The sequence below is a fragment of the Echeneis naucrates genome, chromosome 1, assembly GCF_900963305.1.
Source record: "Echeneis naucrates chromosome 1, fEcheNa1.1, whole genome shotgun sequence".
NCBI classification, from domain to species: domain Eukaryota; kingdom Metazoa; phylum Chordata; class Actinopteri; order Carangiformes; family Echeneidae; genus Echeneis; species Echeneis naucrates.
The window spans coordinates 9,672,804-9,695,423 of record NC_042511.1 but is presented as its reverse complement, the minus strand read 5'-3'; the positions used below and the strand labels follow the sequence as shown (position 1 = coordinate 9,695,423).

Sequence of the window (22,620 nt, the reverse complement as noted above, 5' to 3'; positions counted from 1 at the left end):
TATAAAAAATATTCCATTACAAGTTAAACTTGTGCTAAAAGTTACACTGGTTTTCAGCAGTAAAATGTGCTACTGATACTTATAACAACATTTTAATGGTGGAGCAAACATGACAAATGTGCATAAATAAACACAATTAGTTTGAAAAATATTCGAAATGAGAAGAAAGCTGTGTGAAACCAGTGTTTCTTTGTATTGGTTCATGTTCTTGGTTGCCTAAGCCTAAGCCTTCCCTTTTCTCCCTCTGAAACTAATTTCAGTTTAGTTTTCACTTCTGACTGTTGTTCCTGATTGGGAATTTAGAAATCAAATGTCTTTTGGCACTTTTATGAAACAATAAAAAAAAAAAACAGGATGTGTGTTATTTCTCAATCAACAAAATCTAATTTCTCATCATCATCATTATGGGAGTGACCATACATCTTGTTTGTTTTTGGGGGAGCTTTCCGTGGAGCTTTACTAAGCACGAGGCCTTTGAACCTTCAGAGAAAAGTCCACAACTGGGCAGCCCAGTGTTATGCAGCCCATGGAAATGATGTCCACATGTGGGGAAAAATACATAGATATATTCTCTGGGTTAATCCCGCCGCTGGCTTCTATCAGCAGATTTGGGAATGCCACCTTCAGTGTGTTGGCCGCAATATGGAGATCCTGTAAGTGAGACATAATGGGGGGTGGGGGGTGCATTATTATATGCAGCAAAGTGAAAGAAAACCCAGAAATGAAATGCCATCCTCTGTGAATTTTCTCTACCTTAGGCTGAAAGTTGTCCAGCATAACAATGTCCGCTCCGGCCTCAGCTGCCTCCCTGCCCTCCTCTGCAGAGCAGCACTCCACCTCAATCTTACTGCTGAAGCCACACACTGACCGGGCAGCTTTCACAGCCTGAAGAACGGTTGCAGGTTAGAATTGTAAGCATTAAGACATGTCATAAACATTTTAATTATTGGAGCTTTTTTTGTTTAAAATGAACACCTAACGAACTAATTGCAGGTAAAAGGGCACCTTTGTAATACTTCCTGACGCCCATATGTGGTTGTCCTTCAGCATCACCATCCCACTCAAGTCATGTCTGTGCGTGGAAATGCCACCAACCAGCATGGCGTACTTCTCCACCACACGGAAGCCTGGTGTAGTCTTGCGAGTGCCAGCCACTTCTCCATGCCACCCCGATGCTTTTGCAATAGCCTGAAGCTTAGAACATAAAGTGGCAATCCCCGAGGCTCGGGCCAGGCAGTTGAGAGCTGGCCTTTCCCCAAGGAGGAGACACCGTGCAGGGCCTCTCACCACAGCAGTCAACGTGACAGGATCTGAACCTGTCAAACAAAAGAGAGACCAAATTCATATATTTTAGGGTTAATAAATCAATACACTACAAGTGACTGTGAATTGCAATGGCAAACAGCACCGCAAAACTGATGTGAATCTTCATTCAAGGATTGAAACCTGTTTTTGAACTTTTGCACTTGAATGAGAGACGTCTACATAGAGTCATTTTGCAGATCTGTATGTCTCACAAACTACATATGCCTGGATGGTGGCCCTGAAGTTGCCAAGAGATTCTTGACTAGCTTCACCAATACGATGAAACTATACAATTGTGTTTTTAATTACTTACGATCATGATTTACCCATTTGTCAAGTGTATATTTCCTGGAGTGTCCTTAAGTGACCCATCTTCACTATTATATTATTATCATCATTGTTGATAATTATCATTACCAAAGTATTTATCCTAAATTGAGGTCAAATTGACATCATTTATGTGTGAGCATGAGATTACAAATTTGTATTAGTGCTAAGAGACTGGATGAGACCTTCACTGAAATCAGCAGCATCATCTTTACCTGTTTTACCTTTCATTTGGTAAAAGAAGCACTGTGAGATGGTTAAATCCCCTGTTAACACGATGAGAAAAATATTAGCAACTCATACCAATCTCAGTTCCTTCTTGATGAAGCCAGTCCACAGTGCAGCCGACCTCAGCAAACACTGCTGTGAAGAAGGGGACCCCTGCCAGGATGCTGTGTGGTGTCTTACACAGCAGCCTTGCCTCAACCTCTTGAGATCCAACACACACCCCAGCAGGGTCAAAGTTTGGCGTGTCCTCTGCCAGCCAACCTTGTACCAGCTGAGCCAGATTGTGAGGCGGGATCAGGTATGTTAATATGTGCTTTGACGAAGACATTCTGAAAAAAGAGTGCATGCAGAAAATGCTCCAGAGGGTTAACCCTGATGTGAAACTAATACAGATGATGTAATGTAACATTTGAAGATGCCTTTTTGACAGTTATTCACGAAATGCAAGTGTGAAAATGATAAGTTCAAGATAAATGTGCACTCTTCCTTTCATGAGAGCGGAGGAGGTGCAAAAAAGCAGCAACTGAGTCATACCCAATGCAGATGTTTCAGTGACAGACTTCCTAGTTTAGAGTTTCAAGAACATCAAGAAATACCATTTGTTGATTTTGCATAAACTCCTTTGATCTAATTAGATGCTCAGGGCTCCTACCAAATCTGTTTATCTTTTTTATGTTGGATTTCCTGACTTTATTCGTGACGACAGCTTGAAGAGTTACGGGATATGGGGATGAGTGAGTGGGGAATCACATCGGCTGGAATTGAACCACCCCCTGAAGTTACTATTTCACTATAATTGAAGGAGACCATGAAATAAGTTTAACCACTGGATATGTGGGATCACAGTTTGAGTCACCAGATATTTTATTTATTTATTTTTGGAGTGGCAAGCTAGATTGCAGTCTCTCACAACTCTGAACAGCATTTGAAGGAATACCTTTTGGTAGAATACTGTTCATCCCTCCAGTAGAGAGTTGTTGGGTCTATTCACATGGGACCCTCACAAAGACACTTACACATTAGTTTTGTAGCTCTGTATATGCTTCACTATGGTTATTCATCCAGTAAACCTATCTAAAGAGTAAATGTGCCACTGAAGTAGTCCGTGCATTATCATTTACTGTTTTAGCAAGGCTCACAACCAGTTTACATGAGGACATTACAATCAGAGCACATTCTGGTTTGTTCCTACACCTTTACAATTAACCAGTACAAGACAGGACCAATAAATCCAAATAAGAGATTTACTTACTTGGATCAGTGGTTCTCTTTTTCAGGTGGTTGCAGAGAAGAAGATTGTGGGACTTTGTTCACAGAGCAGCAGGAACGTGACTGGAATTTGACCCAAAGCTAGCACTGGAATGTTTACGTGCGTTAGCACTGTACACTTAAAATTGATTGTTGAAACCAAGGCTGGTTGACATATAACTGATGTCATCGTGGAAAATTGAGGTTCAAAAAAATATCCTTTAAATTAATTTTAACTTTGTGACATACTTAACATGCATCGAACTCATTTGTTCAATTTGGGTGTAGGTTGTGGTATTGCAAAAATAACAATGACAATAACAAGGTACATTGTAATGGGAATGCTATGTTTACATACAACCACACACCATTCTGTTTTATGAAACTGGCTTAAGGAAGGTTTTGTGCCTGCATTTCTTAAAGAGGGCTCTAAAAGAGTACTACCATTAGCAGTGAACTCAAGTAAATAAATACAACCTGCAGCAGACAAGCTGAATACCTAGACTTTTTTTTGTAGCATTGGTATGGCATCCATGCCCACCTGTGACAACTTTATGAATGCCTGTTATCTGAGCCATACGTGTATTTCTTTCTCTCACTGTGATGTCCCCACTGTCTCAATATTTGGCACATACATGCTTTCAGTATCAGATAAAACGTTAGAGCTCAAATAGTCAGTTTAATAGTTCAGTATGAATTTAGCACCATTTATCAAGATTTTAATGTGAAACTAAGTATTGGCGTTATTATTGGTTATTAAGCCATTAGCTGGTTTACAGAGTAGTCATAAACGTTGAACAAGAGGAGCTTGTAGGTTGCCAAGTTGTTAAAACTCCCCCAGGCTATTGATTGTCCCTCATTCAACAAGATAGCTGTTTTAACTCATGGCTCCTTAGTTCATCATCAGGCCCTCTAATGGACTGCCAACTTCTGAGCAATAATCAGAATCCTCTTTATTTTCATTGTTTGTAAGAAAACACAGAGAATGGTTTACCGTCTTATTAAATACAGAATAAGATGTAGATATAATTAGACAGCATGCGATAGAATGTACTGTAAAATAAAATGATAGATAGATAGATACTTTATTTATCCCAGACTGGGAAATTGCAGTATTAAATGGATATCTATTAAAAAAAAAGATATTGACATGATTTACATGACAGCAAATTGACCCATATACTTAAAAAGCGACCAGTGTAAACACATCATGTATAAACGCTTGATGTATAATTATAACCATTTTATTAGGAGTTACATTGATGACTTTCTCACTAAAACGTTGTTGGCCTCGCAATAGCCAAGATTCCCAGTCTTTATATGGCTGTTGACTTGTAGAGAGATGTATCTGCCTTCTTTATAGATAAAAAGATTGGGCTTACTGAAGTCTAACGAAGCAGCGCAGGGACAGGAAGCGCAGCGGTTACTGCATCTGCAAGGCGCTTTCGCACGAAGCTCTTCCGGCGTTTCCCCGCTAACGACGTGGTGACGTCACGCGAAAAAAAAAAAAAACCCCGCCTGCGCGGCTTTGCACGTCCTCGACGCTCGCGAACACGAGCCCAGGGCTTCGTCCACATCCAGAGCGAGAACCAGGAAGTGAAAGTATACACATGGAGGGTGTGTCTTTCCCGACCAGTGTATGTTTTATTTTTAAAAACACAGTCCTCCTCGGATAAATAAATGGGGGACTCGGCGAGGACTAAGCGGCGGGAGCAGCTGAAGCGCTGGGCCGGCTCCTGCACTGACAAAGCGTCGGCCGTGCCGAGGCGGAGGTGGCGGGGCGACGCCGAGGACAGAGGGGGGGACACGGAGGCCGAGCTGACCGAGCCGCCGGAGCAGCAGCCAGCTTCTGACGGAGTTAGCCCCATCCTCAAACGACGGTACGAAAACCTCTCTGCCCCCACAGCTTCGACCGGACGGCCAGCTAACTGCCTAGCTAGCTTAGCTTAAACATCCCTAAACATAGCAAAGAGCTATGGTGTGCGTGGGCTCGGACAAGTTGTGGACAAAATAAGAGAAACATCTCACAATGCAACACACCAGCCCCCAGTAACTAAATAACATTACCGCTTTAGTGAAGCTCATGGTGTCAAACTGTCAGTGCTCAGGGTTTGTTTCTAAGGCCGCGGTTTGTAGTGTTTGTCCCTGTTAGCCAGCTAGCAGCTTTCAGCCGGTCTTGTTGGGGGGGGGGGGGGGGGGGGGTCGTCTATTGGTACCACTGTTTGACTCTGCAATTTATAGATTATACAACTGGCATATCAGTCATATAAATGAGTTTAAGTGCTTGTTTTAAGTATTCCAGTAATGAAGGCAGTGGGCATCCACCCAAAGCTAACCTGCTGCTCTGTGCTAACTGGTGTCTGGGATAAGACTGTCCCCTGCCACAGTGTTTAAGGTGCCGGTTTAAACCTCGCGTTTCTGATGGTATCAACTGTAGTAGGTTACAGTACAGTTTACAGCAGACCCAAGCAAAGCTACTTAAAAGTTTTTTGCAAGCCCATTTGTGTCACATCACTCACACACACACACACACATACACACACACACACAAATCAATGAGCAAGTTGCTTTCAAATCCTAATAAAAGGCCAGACTACATTTATCAAAAAGGTGACCTGTAAGTGTTGATTTCTCTAATAGGAACTGATGGGTTGGAAAAGAGAGCCACAAGTAACTTACAGGGAAACCTGAAAACATGGCGAGAGAAGCTGAAGAGATTTTGCTGTTGGCCTTCTTTATGGTAGTCATTTCAAAGAAAAAGAAAATAACATAATGATGGTCTAAATTTTTCCTGTACAGTTCCTAAACTGTCCTTAACTGTCTCTTTTTTTGTAAAACTCTCGTTTGAAATTCAGCTGTAGTACAAACCTCAGTTGTTATGTTAAATTGGCAGACTGGATGCTATCTTTGCTGCCTGTATCTTCTGTCTTTAGGAAAACTGTGAGGTTTGACAGGGCTGCTGAGTTTCTGGCTGCCTGTGCCAGTGGGGACACAGAGGAGGCGAAGGTAATGCTGAAGGAGGCCAAAGACACCAAACTGAGGAATGGGGAAGATGGGGCAGAAATTATCAATTGTTCGAATGCTGATGGAATTACTGCTCTACACCAAGTGAGACATTTTCCTCCTCCTGGGGTTTATTCCAAATTATTGGCCAGCGAAACAAAAACATTTACATTTGCATTATTTTGTCCCCCTCCCTTGTCCACAGGCCTGCATTGATGGCAGCATGGAGATGGTGACCTTCCTCTTGGAGCATGGTGCCAATGTGAACCAAGTTGACAGTGAGGGATGGACCCCGCTGCATGTTGCTGCCTCCTGCGGCTACTCTGACATTACAGAGTATGTAGTATAAGTCTCAACAGTTAGCATAATACAGCAGCATAGCAGCAGTATAATACAGTACTATTTGCCACTGTGGGGACGTCACATTGCTGCGTGGGTGCCAGAGTATTTCTCAGTTCAACAATAGTAACATTGTTGTCGCTTTTGGCAGGTCAGCAAGCTGACTGAAATATTAGTGGGCTGCCAAAATACAAATTCAGGAAAATCAAATGATTCAACAATTGAATCTTGAAATATCTTTTCCATCTTTAGAAATTAATCCCTTTTAGTCGTCCTTTTAAGATTTAATAAATGAGCATCCCAAACAGAGCTACTGTCACTGGATTACTTAATCATTGTGTAGACTTTTTAGATGTTTCTGTGCTTCAGTGTGTACTCACTCTTTTCACGTTTGTTTTGCCAGTTTTCTTTTGCAGCAAGGGGCGTCTCTCTCTGCTGTGAACTGTGATGGTGATGTTCCTATGGACATTGCTCTTGATGAGACCACTGAGTCCCTTCTTCAGGATTACACACTGAGACAGGGTAAATGATGTTCTATGACAATCATGTCATTCTTTTTAAAATTTGATTTATTCAAATTACTGTATTTAATTTCAGGCAGTTTATATGTTGATATTAACCCTTTGGACACCCTTGGAGATACTGGCAAGCTGACTTGTCCCGTCTCTAAACAATTTCCTTGATGTCTTCTCCAACTGCAATGATTTTTCTCATTATACACATCGGTTGATGTTAGTCCAAAAAAAAAAATTAAACATCTCTGAACTGATTGGCTCTTTGGTACTTATAGCACGTTCCATTATAAATTGGTTCCACATGCTGTTTAGGACTGGGAAAGGAGCACACTTGCGGTTAGTTCAATACAATCATAAATATGATCATGCTTTCAGCTAGTGATGGAGAAAAATATATCACTGTTACATATCGTTATCATTTTAAAGACCTAAATCCACTTTAAATGTGTACTCTGGACATTTTTTTTTAAATTGTATATTTGACATTTTCTGCTTATTAACCAGGTGTTGACTTGGAAGCGGCAAAGCGATTGGAGGAGGAGCAAATCATGAGAGATGCCCGGGCTTGGTTGACTGAAGGCCCACCTCCTGATGTGCAACATCCTAAAACCGGGGCCACCCCATTGCACGTCGCTGCAGCCAAAGGCTATCTGGAGGCCCTCAAGTAATTTTTCTGACTTGTCTTGGTATTCTGAGGCTATAATGCCTTTCCAGTTTTCTCTATGTAGGATTCCATAGCTAAGAGCTCTTATTTAATGTGTCCTTCATACAGTTCTTCTTTTTGTGATGTTGTCAGCTCACTCTTGTGTTGTTCCAGGATACTGTGTCAGTGTGGGTTGGATGTATCAGCTATGGACTTTGACGGCTGGACCCCTCTCCATGCTGCAGCACACTGGGGTCAGGGTGAGGCCTGTCGCATTCTGGCAGAGCGGCTGTGTAATATGGAGTCCCGCAGTAATGCTGTAAGGCCCAAATAATAATTCATTTTTCTTTTAAATAATACTTAATTTACAGGAATATCTCATTCATCATAAAATTAAATATAGTATGGAAGTGTTTTATTGTAAATTTAAATCACGTGGGTTTCCATTTGTTTTCCGTTTCATATTTAAATTTTGTCATGATTTTTCTAAACCTTTTCAGGGTCAGACACCATTTGATGTTGCTGATGAAAGTGTTGAAGAGCTCCTTGAGGAATTATCACAAAAACAAGCCAATGTCAGAAAGATTTTATTTTTATCTAGTATTGCACACACTTATTTTATATCATTTAAAATACTGGTTACCTTAATCACCGCTTTCTCTCTTTCGCTCTCAGTGGCGCAACGAACAGTCTATATTGGACAGGCAGAACCAACAAGGCTCCACTGCTGCAAATGCACAAAACAAACGGCGGAGGTTAGTATCAAAGCACAAGTACCAAACTAGTGAATATTAGTGAATATTTGACTTTTTAATTACTAGTACTTAAAGTCTCATATCTGCTGATGACCTAACTGAGATATGTGCCTATCTATAGCCTATATTAAACAATTTCTGATGACCCAGACATGTATAGGCTTAAACTGAGTTAACAGACCATGGAAACACAGTCGTCCGTTGATTTTCCTTAAATCATGTTGAGCCCCAAACTTTTTGAAATTGTGTCATGCACACTCAGAGGAACTTGACTGATGTTCTGCAACCTTTACACAGTACAGAATTTGAACTACAGGAACTTCTTTCATACAGGGGAAGCAATGCAAAGCAAGTCAAAATGGTAGCTGTTGTGCAAGACCATGTAACCTTCGTAATGTAATACTTCGCAACACAAAGAACAAATATGTTTCAGAGAAATGAGTCTCTAACTTCTTTAGCCATCATAAAAAGAAACATATTTTTGAAAAATTGCCGTATCAAAAATAAAAGATTTAAGGTGTCATTTGAATTTTGCCTTCTGAGGTCTCTTTGTGTCAACATCTGCCCAACTAAGTTATACTATGACATCACAGATTAAGGATATTACAGCAATTTAATTTGAACAAGCAATGGGCATTAAAATAACAAATAGCTGAATTTGTCTTCAGTTAGGGGAAATACAGTTGTTCACTAACAACTGTAGTGGAAAAACTGTTCTGTTCTTTTTTTTTTTTTTTTTACATAAATAATCACTCCCAAAGACAAGTCTAAATAGCTTGGCAGTCAGTTGCTACTGAAGGAAACGTGGGGGGAATGCGGTTGATGTGTTTATTTCTTTCTTTGATCTGTTTTGTCAATCTTTTTGCTTCCAGGAGCTCAGTGTGCAGGATGAGCAGTAGAGACAAGATGAATGTGCAGGACCAATCTAAAGAGAGAGGCGTGTCAGGAGATCTAGAACTGACCGAGGAGAAAGAGAGCAGCCCCGGTAAAACACTTCAGACATGAGATCTACATTCCCTGAGAATTTTCACTTATTTCAAGAGATTCTGTTTTTCGTTCCCAGAAAGTTCCACAGTTTCCAGTCCAGACACAGAGGGTGTTACAACAGCTAGAGTCAGCCCTGCTGACAAGGTAAAACTCACTGCTTTACAGTAAACACAGTCCTGTATGTTAAAACAACAATGTTCTGTCTAAGCCAAATGGTGTAATGACCATACCTGTTTATGCTGGAGGTGCAGTGAAATATTATTTTTACAAATATGTTCATCTTATATGTGTCAAGGAAGAAGAAAATAGGCAAAAGGTATATCTCATTCATTTACATCTTCAAAACCAGACAGTTATAAAGTAGTATAGTGCATACTACTACATAGTAGTTATGAATATTTCCAGAAAGGATGTTTGTATATTTCTTTTCTAATACTTTTGAATAAACAATGAAAATATTTCAAAACTTAAGTTGTGAAGCCGTTTGGGCAGGACTAAGGCAAATCAAGAGAAAAGACCAAACTAGCAGTATGTTTACTCAAGTTAGGTTTGGTTACCAGAACAATGAATCCAAGTTTTGAATGGTGAGAGCTGATTATGAATATGCTACTTTTTTCTTTTGTCATCTGTGGTACAGACATCAGAGGAGAAAGATGAGGAGGAGAAGGAGCAAGACAAGGCGAACCGCACTGCACGAGTCCAACCCACTCCTCAGACGAGAGACGCCACAGCTGATAGTCCCAGCACCCCCAATGCTGACAGACGCAAGTAAGAAACAGGACCTGAAGAAATACTTGTACACTAGTTCATTCCTGCTCTTTGCTGTTTTAAAGTTGTTTCATGTTTATTCTCTTTCCATTATTTCACATGAATCCAAAGCAATTCCTATTTAGATGATGCTTGCATAATGTAAACTTGTGTGTTTTTGTGAGTTTAGGTTTCAGGCTCCAGTCAGAGATGAAGAGTCTGAGTCTCAGAGGAAAGCTCGCTCTCGGCTCATGCGCCAATCTCGCCGCTCCACACAGGTATTGCTTACAAGGGATTTTCATCAATACTATCCTTAGGGATGTTCCTTATTGGTCCAGTACTTCATTCAGACTCTTATGAGTTAATTTTAACACTGTGCCAAAAGAAAACTTGTTTTGAATACAACTATAGGTATATTTTAAGAACAATAAAGTCATTATCTTTGGAGTGAAGACATGCTTGCTGCTGCACACCACTGAGGGGAAGTATAGAAGTTAGGCATTTAGTTGTGGTGGCATAATGTGACTTTCAACAGTTCTCACAAGTATCAAACAAACTCAAAATATTTGTGTATTTGTATGTTATATGAAAGCACAGTTCTGCCCTGGACCTGAAAACAGTGAGCTTCGGTTCCTGGCAAGATTCATTAAAAGACCTGTACATTAGGGTTTTACGTTTCAGAAGACATGTTGTACTAGCCAGACAGATATTGTGACTACCTGAAACAAACACCTTTTATTGAAGGGTGCTCATTTGCCAGGTGGTACAATTACATGTAAATGTTCTGGCTTATTAAGCGGCAGACTGTAGTATATTGAGGTATCTATTTACTGATGTAGTTAACCTGATAATTCCAGTAGTGTAGTGCAGTGTTAATGGCACACTGACCAAATGATGTACTGCATCACAAACTCTTCATTTACAATGCAAAAGTTGCATGTTTTCACAAATGCACTCCTGAGTTCTGCTTGAAACCTTTGGCCTCTGTGTGGTTTTATTTTTACTTTGTATGGGCAGGGCGTGACCCTGACAGATCTGAAGGAAGCGGAGAAGACTGTGGCTAAAACTACAGAACCACTGCCTCGTAACATCCAACCTGTCAGCCCCATAGTCACAGTCACACCAGCTGAAAGGGGTGAGTGTGGACAAAAAGCTCTGAAGCAAACTGTTCATGGCAACAACATCTATCTATCTATCTATATAGTGAATGGGCTGATATATATATATATATATATATATATATATATATATAGATGTTATCTGTCTAATTTCTGCTTACTGTAAGTACAAACATGCAAATAAAAACTAGATGTATAACAACTATTTTACAGGAAATAATTTCATTCTCACATTAATTGCAAGGCCACCGCAGCTAAGTAGAGGTTTAGGTGTGGTGAGGCTTGCAGGGCAGTGAATAAGTACTGTGGGCCATATACATTCTCTCACTTCTCAGTTGTTTTGTCACCTCTTCTCGCACTCCATATTTGTTTTTTTTAAGACAGGGAACTAAACATTTCCCTGTTTGATATGTCTGACCAACACCAACCTTACACATACTTGTTTGCCAAAAGTAGCCCTTTGTTCATGTTTACTGAGCCCATTGCCCTCAATCCTGGAGTTAAGACTAAAACTAAAGACAGGACCACTTCTTGTATTTTTACAGAAGAAAAGTTAATCCAAATTCCCATAGAACCATAGAGGTGAGTGCTTACTGTCAACCTCTTTGTGTGTTTCAGACATAGACCCAGTGAAGCTAGTGGAGCAGGAGGGAGAGAAGCGATTGGGGGTGAAGGACAGGAGGAGAGGGAGGAAGGAGAGGCGCTCTACCGGCATCGTTCATACAGGAGGGGAGGTAAGAAATAAACTTACATTACTAAAAACTCGACACTCACCACATTCAGTTAGCTGTAAAACACACTACTTAAACACTGCTGCACAGCCAGATAAATTGATCAAATCTCTAATATTTGTAGCAATATTTGAGCTTTGTAAGTCGGTAAAATGGCAGAGAAACTGAAATTCCCAAAGACAACTGAATCAGTCTGAACATATAGCTTTTAATAAAGTGATGTACCAAGCTCACCATGATCATACAGTCACTACTCTACATAGGAACATTTGTTTCATGAATATTCAGAGATAGAAACAAGCTTCAAGTTAAAGTTGTTTGGAACGCTCCCCTTTCTGTGAGCTCAAATTTCATTCTGCATGCCTCTTCTGCCAGGTACAAGTTTCGTAGCTGCCCACACCGCACAGCACCAAGCCAAAGCCATTCCAGCATCACAGTTCTTTGTAAATGCATATGCGTTAAGACGTACTGTTATGAACAACGTATGAACAATTCACAATATGAAGGCTGTTCATTGTCTGTATGTGAGACTGTTGGACTACCAATTTCATGTGAGTTATGTTTGGCATAAATCCAACAAAAGGATGTGATCTGAGAGTATGAACGACCTTTTTCAGATTGCTTTAGACACTTTAGACATTTGAACTGTGTTGCTGTGCAGTTAAACATATACCCTCAACCTTTTTTAGAATGAAGACGATGACGCTCATCTGGATGACGTAAACAGTATTGGCACTTCAAAGTGAGTCTTTCCACTGCAATTCTTTTTGGAGGAAGTGATTCCATTGATATTTATTGATCCTTAAGACACTCTGGTACTCACTAGGAAAGGTCAAAAATGCCCATGCCTTGAAATTCAGACTGCCCATCAGGAATAAAGTCTTCTCCAGCCCAGGTGGCCTTCTTACCAGCCCTCTGCGTTGGTCCCAGCAGATAAATCCAGGGTGACTTACTTTCCTAGTCCGACTGTGCCATGTACACTGCTGGAAAGTACCTCAGACATTGGGGCAGCTCTTTTCAGAGCATTTCATTTTCAATTTTTCTCCTTCTGATGTTCTCCTCTGTGGCTGCTCCCATGCACTCTCTTGTATCACTGTCAGTTCCTCTGCATTCACAGTGAATCCTGTTTACTGTTTTAAACTTGATTGAGCAATTTAAATGTGTTAATTGAACAGTGCCTTATTTCCCGTGGGCACACACAGGGCAGGACAATGGAGACTCACTCACTCCACCTTCAGTTGGAATCCTTGTGACATTTATTTTTGATTTCATATATTGCTTACTCATGTTGTAAGTCTTTATTTGAGGGGGAGATTATCGAAACAATTTCTGACGGTGTACATTATAGGAATTTGTAAGTAATCATGAAATTCTCTGTAAAATTTAGATTTATATAGAGTATGTGAATTTAAATATAATCTCTAACCGTCTAACCTTTACTGACAACTTTAAAACTCCTTCATGTGTTTCTGCAGTGAGAGTCCACTGGGAGATTTCTCAGCCGACTACAGAACGGTACGTGGCAGACACTCCTCTCACAGAAAGCCCTTACATTCCTAAAAAAACAACCCCCTGAGGGCAGAACATGAATTAAAGATGAGCCCCAATGAACCAGGACAGTAATGTCACCTGGCGGGTTTCAGACAGTAATTAACGCAATCACACGGCAGCCTTTAACATCACACCAGCTATCTCCACCTGCACATATGACGTTTTGAGTTTCAGATTACTGTGCTCTGACCGTGTGCCTTGTGTGTTTGTGTTTAGCTGTACTTTAAGATACTGCAGGAGAACCTGTCTCTGAAGGACAAGCTGCAGGAGATGGAACTACTGCTCAGCCAAAACAAAGTGGAGTTGGAGAGACTCCGACAGGTTCGGCAGGTTTGCTACTGCCTCTGACCTTTAAGACTCTCTCTCTCTCTGTGTGTGTGTGTGTGTGTGTGTGTGTGTGTGTGTGTGTGTGTGTGTGTGTGTGTGTGTGTGTGTGTGTGTGTGTGTGTGTGTGTGTGTGTGTGTGTGTGTGTGTGTGTGTGTGTGTGTGTGTGCGCGTGTGTGCGCGCGTGTGTGCAGGAAGAGATGGGTGTCATACAACCTGTTGATATGAACAACATATTCTTGTTTCATTTTCTGCACATCTCTCAGAATCTAATTTAATCTCTTTTGTATGGATTTGTATGAAACAGGTATCACAGGTTTTATGTAATTGTTCAGTATTGATGTTGTTTTGAATATGGTGGCTGTTTTTATTTTTCGAATCAATTCAGTATTTAATGCATTATTCTGTTGCAGTTGTATAATTCTCCAGAGTAAGCCATATGATTTGTTAAATTAATGGTGTCTCTCTGACAGAGCCAAGAGAGCAACTCTGATAGACCGGCCCTGCTAGACCTCGAGAGATTTGTAAGTATGGGGGGCTTTTTTTTTTTCATGCACCTGACTTTGTGAGGTGTCATACAAAATGTAAGATTATGAATGTGCGTTGCCAGCGCAAATTTAGCAAAACATAATGCCAAGGTGTCAGACAATGAGCCAGGGGTGAGATATGCACTCTGTTTTTCCACAGGAGAAGTTGGCCCTACAAAGAAAAGCTGTGGAACTGGAGGATGAGCTAAAGGTGCCAAAATTCCATTTCAACAATCTGGATTAAATTAACTGTATTCATTTAATCCTCTGAAAACAGAACAAATAACAAGGAAATCTGAAAAGAATATATATATATATATATATATAGTCAAAAGGTTAGTGTGTCCAAACTTATAGAGTCAAAAGTTTGGACACACTTTACACTTCACATTTGAATGACAAAGTGTGTCCAAACCTTTGACACATAATGTATGCTAATAGTGTTTGTGTGAGAACTGTGCTGACCTGACCTCAAGGAGCTTTTCTAAGAGCAGATGCATTTTCTGGGTCTGTTTCCTCTTTTCATCTGTGTGCGGTTAGTGTATCACACACACCACTGGGTGTAAAGTCATTGTTTCCTGTCTCACATTGTCAAAACTAAAAGTGTGTGTAAATATCTGTAGGTTCTTGGGGACCTCGGGCAGACAACCAGAGGCTCAGGACGGAATGCCGCCCTCATTCGTGTCATCAGAACATTCCAGATGAACTGGAGGGAAAAAAAAAGTATGCAGATTCTGTTTTGCCCCTCAGAGACACAAACCAGGAAGAGAGACAGCAATGAACACACTCACAGCAATTTACATCCTGGAAGATTCAGTTTTTCAAGCTGATTTTGGCCTTTTTCGTTTCAGTCAGTCAACAAGCTGACATCCGACACAGACGGGTGTACAACCTGAGTCACCCTGTGACAAGGTAAAACTATGTTTACTGAAAACGTCTGCTAGTTTGCCAAGTTTGTATAAGCCAAATGGGTAAGACCATCCTGTTTAGTGGAGGTAGTGAAATATTATTTTTACAAATATGTTCATCTTATATGTGTCAAGGAAGAAGAAAATAGGCAAAAGGTATATCTCATTCATTTACATCTTCAAAACCAGACAGTTATAAAGTAGTATAGTGCATACTACTACATAGTAGTTATGAATATTTCCAGAAAGGATGTTTGTATATTTCTTTTCTAATACTTTTGAATAAACAATGAAAATATTTCAAAACTTAAGTTGTGAAGCCGTTTGGGCAGGACTAAGGCAAATCAAGAGAAAAGACCAAACTAGCAGTATGTTTACTCAAGTTAGGTTTGGTTACCAGAACAATGAATCCAAGTTTTGAATGGTGAGAGCTGATTATGAATATGCTACTTTTTTCTTTTGTCATCTGTGGTACAGACATCAGAGGAGAAAGATGAGGAGGAGAAGGAGCAAGACAAGGCGAACCGCACTGCACGAGTCCAACCCACTCCTCAGACGAGAGACGCCACAGCTGATAGTCCCAGCACCCCCAATGCTGACAGACGCAAGTAAGAAACAGGACCTGAAGAAATACTTGTACACTAGTTCATTCCTGCTCTTTGCTGTTTTAAAGTTGTTTCATGTTTATTCTCTTTCCATTATTTCACATGAATCCAAAGCAATTCCTATTTAGATGATGCTTGCATAATGTAAACTTGTGTGTTTTTGTGAGTTTAGGTTTCAGGCTCCAGTCAGAGATGAAGAGTCTGAGTCTCAGAGGAAAGCTCGCTCTCGGCTCATGCGCCAATCTCGCCGCTCCACACAGGTATTGCTTACAAGGGATTTTCATCAATACTATCCTTAGGGATGTTCCTTATTGGTCCAGTACTTCATTCAGACTCTTATGAGTTAATTTTAACACTGTGCCAAAAGAAAACTTGTTTTGAATACAACTATAGGTATATTTTAAGAACAATAAAGTCATTATCTTTGGAGTGAAGACATGCTTGCTGCTGCACACCACTGAGGGGAAGTATAGAAGTTAGGCATTTAGTTGTGGTGGCATAATGTGACTTTCAACAGTTCTCACAAGTATCAAACAAACTCAAAATATTTGTGTATTTGTATGTTATATGAAAGCACAGTTCTGCCCTGGACCTGAAAACAGTGAGCTTCGGTTCCTGGCAAGATTCATTAAAAGACCTGTACATTAGGGTTTTACGTTTCAGAAGACATGTTGTACTAGCCAGACAGATATTGTGACTACCTGAAACAAACACCTTTTATTGAAGGGTGCTCATTTGCCAGGTGGTACAATTACATGTAAATGTTCTGGCTTATTAAGCGGCAGACTGTAGTATATTGAGGTATCTATTTACTGATGTAGTTAACCTGATAATTCCAGTAGTGTAGTGCAGTGTTAATGGCACACTGACCAAATGATGTACTGCATCACAAACTCTTCATTTACAATGCAAAAGTTGCATGTTTTCACAAATGCACTCCTGAGTTCTGCTTGAAACCTTTGGCCTCTGTGTGGTTTTATTTTTACTTTGTATGGGCAGGGCGTGACCCTGACAGATCTGAAGGAAGCGGAGAAGACTGTGGCTAAAACTACAGAACCACTGCCTCGTAACATCCAACCTGTCAGCCCCATAGTCACAGTCACACCAGCTGAAAGGGGTGAGTGTGGACAAAAAGCTCTGAAGCAAACTGTTCATGGCAACAACATCTATCTATCTATCTATATATGAATGGGCTGATATATATATATATATATATATATATATATATAGATGTTATCTGTCTAATTTCTGCTTACTGTAAGTACAAACATGCAAATAAAAACTAGATGTATAACAACTATTTTACAGGAAATAATTTCATTCTCACATTAATTGCAAGGCCACCGCAGCTAAGTAGAGGTTTAGGTGTGGTGAGGCTTGCAGGGCAGTGAATAAGTACTGTGGGCCATATACATTCTCTCACTTCTCAGTTGTTTTGTCACCTCTTCTCGCACTCCATATTTGTTTTTTTTAAGACAGGGAACTAAACATTTCCCTGTTTGATATGTCTGACCGACACCAACCTTACACATACTTGTTTGCCAAAAGTAGCCCTTTGTTCATGTTTACTGAGCCCATTGCCCTCAATCCTGGAGTTAAGACTAAAACTAAAGACAGGACCACTTCTTGTATTTTTACAGAAGAAAAGTTAATCCAAATTCCCATAGAACCATAGAGGTGAGTGCTTACTGTCAACCTCTTTGTGTGTTTCAGACATAGACCCAGTGAAGCTAGTGGAGCAGGAGGGAGAGAAGCGATTGGGGGTGAAGGACAGGAGGAGAGGGAGGAAGGAGAGGCGCTCTACCGGCATCGTTCATACAGGAGGGGAGGTAAGAAATAAACTTACATTACTAAAAACTCGACACTCACCACATTCAGTTAGCTGTAAAACACACTACTTAAACACTGCTGCACAGCCAGATAAATTGATCAAATCTCTAATATTTGTAGCAATATTTGAGCTTTGTAAGTCGGTAAAATGGCAGAGAAACTGAAATTCCCAAAGACAACTGAATCAGTCTGAACATATAGCTTTTAATAAAGTGATGTACCAAGCTCACCATGATCATACAGTCACTACTCTACATAGGAACATTTGTTTCATGAATATTCAGAGATAGAAACAAGCTTCAAGTTAAAGTTGTTTGGAACGCTCCCCTTTCTGTGAGCTCAAATTTTATTCTGCATGCCTCTTCTGCCAGGTACAAGTTTCGTAGCTGCCCACACCGCACAGCACCAAGCCAAAGCCATTCCAGCATCACAGTTCTTTGTAAATGCATATGCGTTAAGACGTACTGTTATGAACAACGTATGAACAATTCACAATATGAAGGCTGTTCATTGTCTGTATGTGAGACTGTTGGACTACCAATTTCATGTGAGTTATGTTTGGCATAAATCCAACAAAAGGATGTGATCTGAGAGTATGAACGACCTTTTTCAGATTGCTTTAGACACTTTAGACATTTGAACTGTGTTGCTGTGCAGTTAAACATATACCCTCAACCTTTTTTAGAATGAAGACGATGACGCTCATCTGGATGACGTAAACAGTATTGGCACTTCAAAGTGAGTCTTTCCACTGCAATTCTTTTTGGAGGAAGTGATTCCATTGATATTTATTGATCCTTAAGACACTCTGGTACTCACTAGGAAAGGTCAAAAATGCCCATGCCTTGAAATTCAGACTGCCCATCAGGAATAAAGTCTTCTCCAGCCCAGGTGGCCTTCTTACCAGCCCTCTGCGTTGGTCCCAGCAGATAAATCCAGGGTGACTTACTTTCCTAGTCCGACTGTGCCATGTACACTGCTGGAAAGTACCTCAGACATTGGGGCAGCTCTTTTCAGAGCATTTCATTTTCAATTTTTCTCCTTCTGATGTTCTCCTCTGTGGCTGCTCCCATGCACTCTCTTGTATCACTGTCAGTTCCTCTGCATTCACAGTGAATCCTGTTTACTGTTTTAAACTTGATTGAGCAATTTAAATGTGTTAATTGAACAGTGCCTTATTTCCCGTGGGCACACACAGGGCAGGACAATGGAGACTCACTCACTCCACCTTCAGTTGGAATCCTTGTGACATTTATTTTTGATTTCATATATTGCTTACTCATGTTGTAAGTCTTTATTTGAGGGGGAGATTATCGAAACAATTTCTGACGGTGTACATTATAGGAATTTGTAAGTAATCATGAAATTCTCTGTAAAATTTAGATTTATATAGAGTATGTGCATTTAAATATAATCTCTAACCGTCTAACCTTTACTGACAACTTTAAAACTCCTTCATGTGTTTCTGCAGTGAGAGTCCACTGGGAGATTTCTCAGCCGACTACAGAACGGTACGTGGCAGACACTCCTCTCACAGAAAGCCCTTACATTCCTAAAAAAACAACCCCCTGAGGGCAGAACATGAATTAAAGATGAGCCCCAATGAACCAGGACAGTAATGTCACCTGGCGGGTTTCAGACAGTAATTAACGCAATCACACGGCAGCCTTTAACATCACACCAGCTATCTCCACCTGCACATATGACGTTTTGAGTTTCAGATTACTGTGCTCTGACCGTGTGCCTTGTGTGTTTGTGTTTAGCTGTACTTTAAGATACTGCAGGAGAACCTGTCTCTGAAGGACAAGCTGCAGGAGATGGAACTACTGCTCAGCCAAAACAAAGTGGAGTTGGAGAGACTCCGACAGGTTCGGCAGGTTTGCTACTGCCTCTGACCTTTTGTGTGTGTGTGTGTGTGTGTGTGTGTGTGTGTGTGTGTGTGTGTGTGTGTGTGTGTGTGTGTGTGTGTGTGTGTGTGTGTGTGTGTGTGTGTGTGTGTGTGTGTGTGTGTGTGTGTGTGTGTGTGTGCTGTGTGTGTGTGTGTGTGTGTAGGAAGAGATGGGTGTCATACAACCTGTTGATATGAACAACATATTCTTGTTTCATTTTCTGCACATCTCTCAGAATCTAATTTAATCTCTTTTGTATGGATTTGTATGAAACAGGTATCACAGGTTTTATGTAATTGTTCAGTATTGATGTTGTTTTGAATATGGTGGCTGTTTTTATTTTTCGAATCAATTCAGTATTTAATGCATTATTCTGTTGCAGTTGTATAATTCTCCAGAGTAAGCCATATGATTTGTTAAATTAATGGTGTCTCTCTGACAGAGCCAAGAGAGCAACTCTGATAGACCGGCCCTGCTAGACCTCGAGAGATTTGTAAGTATGGGGGGCTTTTTTTTTTCATGCACCTGACTTTGTGAGGTGTCATACAAAATGTAAGATTATGAATGTGCGTTGCCAGCGCAAATTTAGCAAAACATAATGCCAAGGTGTCAGACAATGAGACAGGGGTGAGATATGCACTCTGTTTTTCCACAGGAGAAGTTGGCCCTACAAAGAAAAGCTGTGGAACTGGAGGATGAGCTAAAGGTGCCAAAATTCCATTTCAACAATCTGGATTAAATTAACTGTATTCATTTAATCCTCTGAAAACAGAACAAATAACAAGGAAATCTGAAAAGAATATATATATATATATATATAGTCAAAAGGTTAGTGTGTCCAAACTTATAGAGTCAAAAGTTTGGACACACTTTACACTTCACATTTGAATGACAAAGTGTGTCCAAACCTTTGACACATAATGTATGCTAATAGTGTTTGTGTGAGAACTGTGCTGACCTGACCTCAAGGAGCTTTTCTAAGAGCAGATGCATTTTCTGGGTCTGTTTCCTCTTTTCATCTGTGTGCGGTTAGTGTATCACACACACCACTGGGTGTAAAGTCATTGTTTCCTGTCTCACATTGTCAAAACTAAAAGTGTGTGTAAATATCTGTAGGTTCTTGGGGACCTGCGGGCAGACAACCAGAGGCTCAAGGACGAGAATGCCGCCCTCATTCGTGTCATCAGCAAACTCTCCAGATGAACCTGGGAGGAAAAAAAAAAGTATTGCAGGATTTCTTTTTTTGCCCAACTCAGAAGACACAAACCAGGAAGAGAGACACAGCAATGAACACCTGCACAGCACATTTTAACAGTAACTGGAAGATTTCAGGGTTTTTGTAGCTTGTGTTTGGGCCTTTTTGATTTGGCAGATCTACTGTACAACAAGCTGAACTGCACCTCGTGTGGACTGACGGGATGTTCCTGTTCACATCCACTTTTATATTAAGTTTTTATTGTATTTTTTTTAACTGGAATATTTTATGTGCTTTGCTTCTGCAGTAGTTTGTATAAACCTAAAGCCATGCACAGTGCAAGAACAGAATAATGTTTAGACAGCTTTTCTCGCCTCTTTAGGGGTGGAGAAATTTAAAAATTCCAGTCATGTATGTGGGGTGGTTATAAGAGAAAAACAAACAAACAAAAAGACATAAATGTGCCAAAAACCAGCCCCAGTTTTGCATGTCTTTTTGGGGAACTCGATGTGGTCAGTTTTGTTTCTCAGGATAAGTCTTGGCTTGACGCTTTCTGATTTAGCTGACTGCTGTAAAGGTGGACCAAACTTGCATGCTCATTTCTCCCCCCTGCTCTCCTGAATGTATATTTAATGTGTATTTATGTACAGGGGCTATCTGTCCTGACAGTGATGTAAAGGTGTTGTCGTGATCTCTGTTTTACAAAGGACGGAGAGTTTCGGGTGCTAATCCTGAACATCAGATGCAGCTCATGTTGAGGGGGATTCTTGGGAAAATGTTCGTTACAAACGTCAGCTTATCAAAGAGGTTATGGAGAAGGCATGCTCTGCTCTTAATACTGTAAGTTAGTAATTTCTCTTTTCCCTTTTGACTGGTTGCTTCTGAAAAGCAACCACCCCTAAGCTAAGTATTCACCCTGTGACGGACAGCTGTTCTTCAACAGACAGGCCAGATGGGTCAACTTCTGAATGTTTACTCCAGTTTAAAAAAATACTTGCATGTCAAATTTTATTTGGATTCTGTGCCTTTTAACAGATATTTGTAAGTAATATTTTTATTTTGCTTGTTAACGTACATCGTTAAATATAAAATACACTTTAGGCATAAATGTTGAAGGCTCTGTTGTAGTTTTTATTTCGTATTAGCTCCTATTAATTTTTGAATTATGGCAGCTATTCTTCCTGATGTCACTACATTAGTCAGCATTTCTTTATTATTTACTGTTACACCAGTAACTTCCTTTTTGCCCAGAAGTCTGGACAGTCAAATCAGCAGTGTAACTGAAAAGCTCACTAGAATGGAGAGAAAAGAAAACCATGGTGTTGACATTAGATCGCAGTCAGTGTAATTGTCAGTATTACCTTGTTGAAGATCGAGCATATTGGGAAATATGTGCACTGAATAACAGCAAGTACAGGAATCCCAACAATGTTTTTGATATCATCTACAAACAGCTGACACTGTTCCAGAGTCGGTCCACCAGAGAGCGCTAACCTGTAGATGGTTCCACTAAGATGTCCACTCAGCACAGCGTATATCAAAGCTATTTATCCTTCTTTTTTAACTCTCAGATATTGTTGCTGGCTTTAGTTCCATAAAGGGAAACTACTTGTGGGTGGAGCCTGTTTATACACATTGAGAAGGGGGCGTGCAGACTCGGATCATTAGGCACAGAGGGGGTGTGTCTTCATTTTGTGCTCAGGACGTGACTGGTCTTGCACAACTGTTTGTGGCTCTGTTACATACATTGGGAATGTGACCACTCACCTCCAACGCTGTCACGCCACCATCCGTCACATCTGTGAAGGTGGAGTGAGAAAGATGGCTCCAGGGTGCATCATTCA

The 22,620-nt window shown here is 40.5% G+C and overlaps 2 protein-coding genes across 2 annotated transcripts; one reads left to right on the top strand and one right to left on the bottom strand.

The window, feature by feature from the left end:
* Positions 1-417: 417 nt before the first annotated feature.
* Positions 418-4,568, bottom strand: LOC115043634 (nicotinate-nucleotide pyrophosphorylase [carboxylating]). Its single transcript, XM_029502265.1, has 5 exons — positions 4,491-4,568; positions 1,936-2,189; positions 1,006-1,316; positions 754-885; positions 418-651 (listed from the first exon to the last, which is right to left on the bottom strand). Exons 2-5 carry the CDS (start codon positions 2,186-2,188, stop codon positions 460-462), a joined length of 888 nt encoding a protein of 295 aa, XP_029358125.1. The 5' UTR covers position 2,189; positions 4,491-4,568; the 3' UTR covers positions 418-459.
* A 90-nt stretch (positions 4,569-4,658) lies between these two features.
* On the top strand, positions 4,659-21,891 carry ppp1r12c (protein phosphatase 1, regulatory subunit 12C). The gene is made up of 29 exons (XM_029513812.1): positions 4,659-4,988; positions 6,042-6,216; positions 6,317-6,447; positions 6,854-6,972; positions 7,470-7,629; positions 7,783-7,927; positions 8,109-8,183; positions 8,284-8,363; positions 9,236-9,348; positions 9,427-9,461; positions 9,988-10,118; positions 10,288-10,375; positions 11,115-11,232; positions 11,834-11,949; positions 12,636-12,688; positions 13,422-13,461; positions 13,714-13,827; positions 14,296-14,346; positions 14,510-14,575; positions 15,735-15,865; positions 16,035-16,122; positions 16,862-16,979; positions 17,576-17,691; positions 18,378-18,430; positions 19,164-19,203; positions 19,456-19,560; positions 20,024-20,074; positions 20,237-20,287; positions 20,698-21,891. Exons 1-29 carry the CDS (start codon positions 4,789-4,791, stop codon positions 20,782-20,784), a joined length of 2,850 nt encoding a protein of 949 aa, XP_029369672.1. The 5' UTR covers positions 4,659-4,788; the 3' UTR covers positions 20,785-21,891.
* Positions 21,892-22,620: the final 729 nt, after the last annotated feature.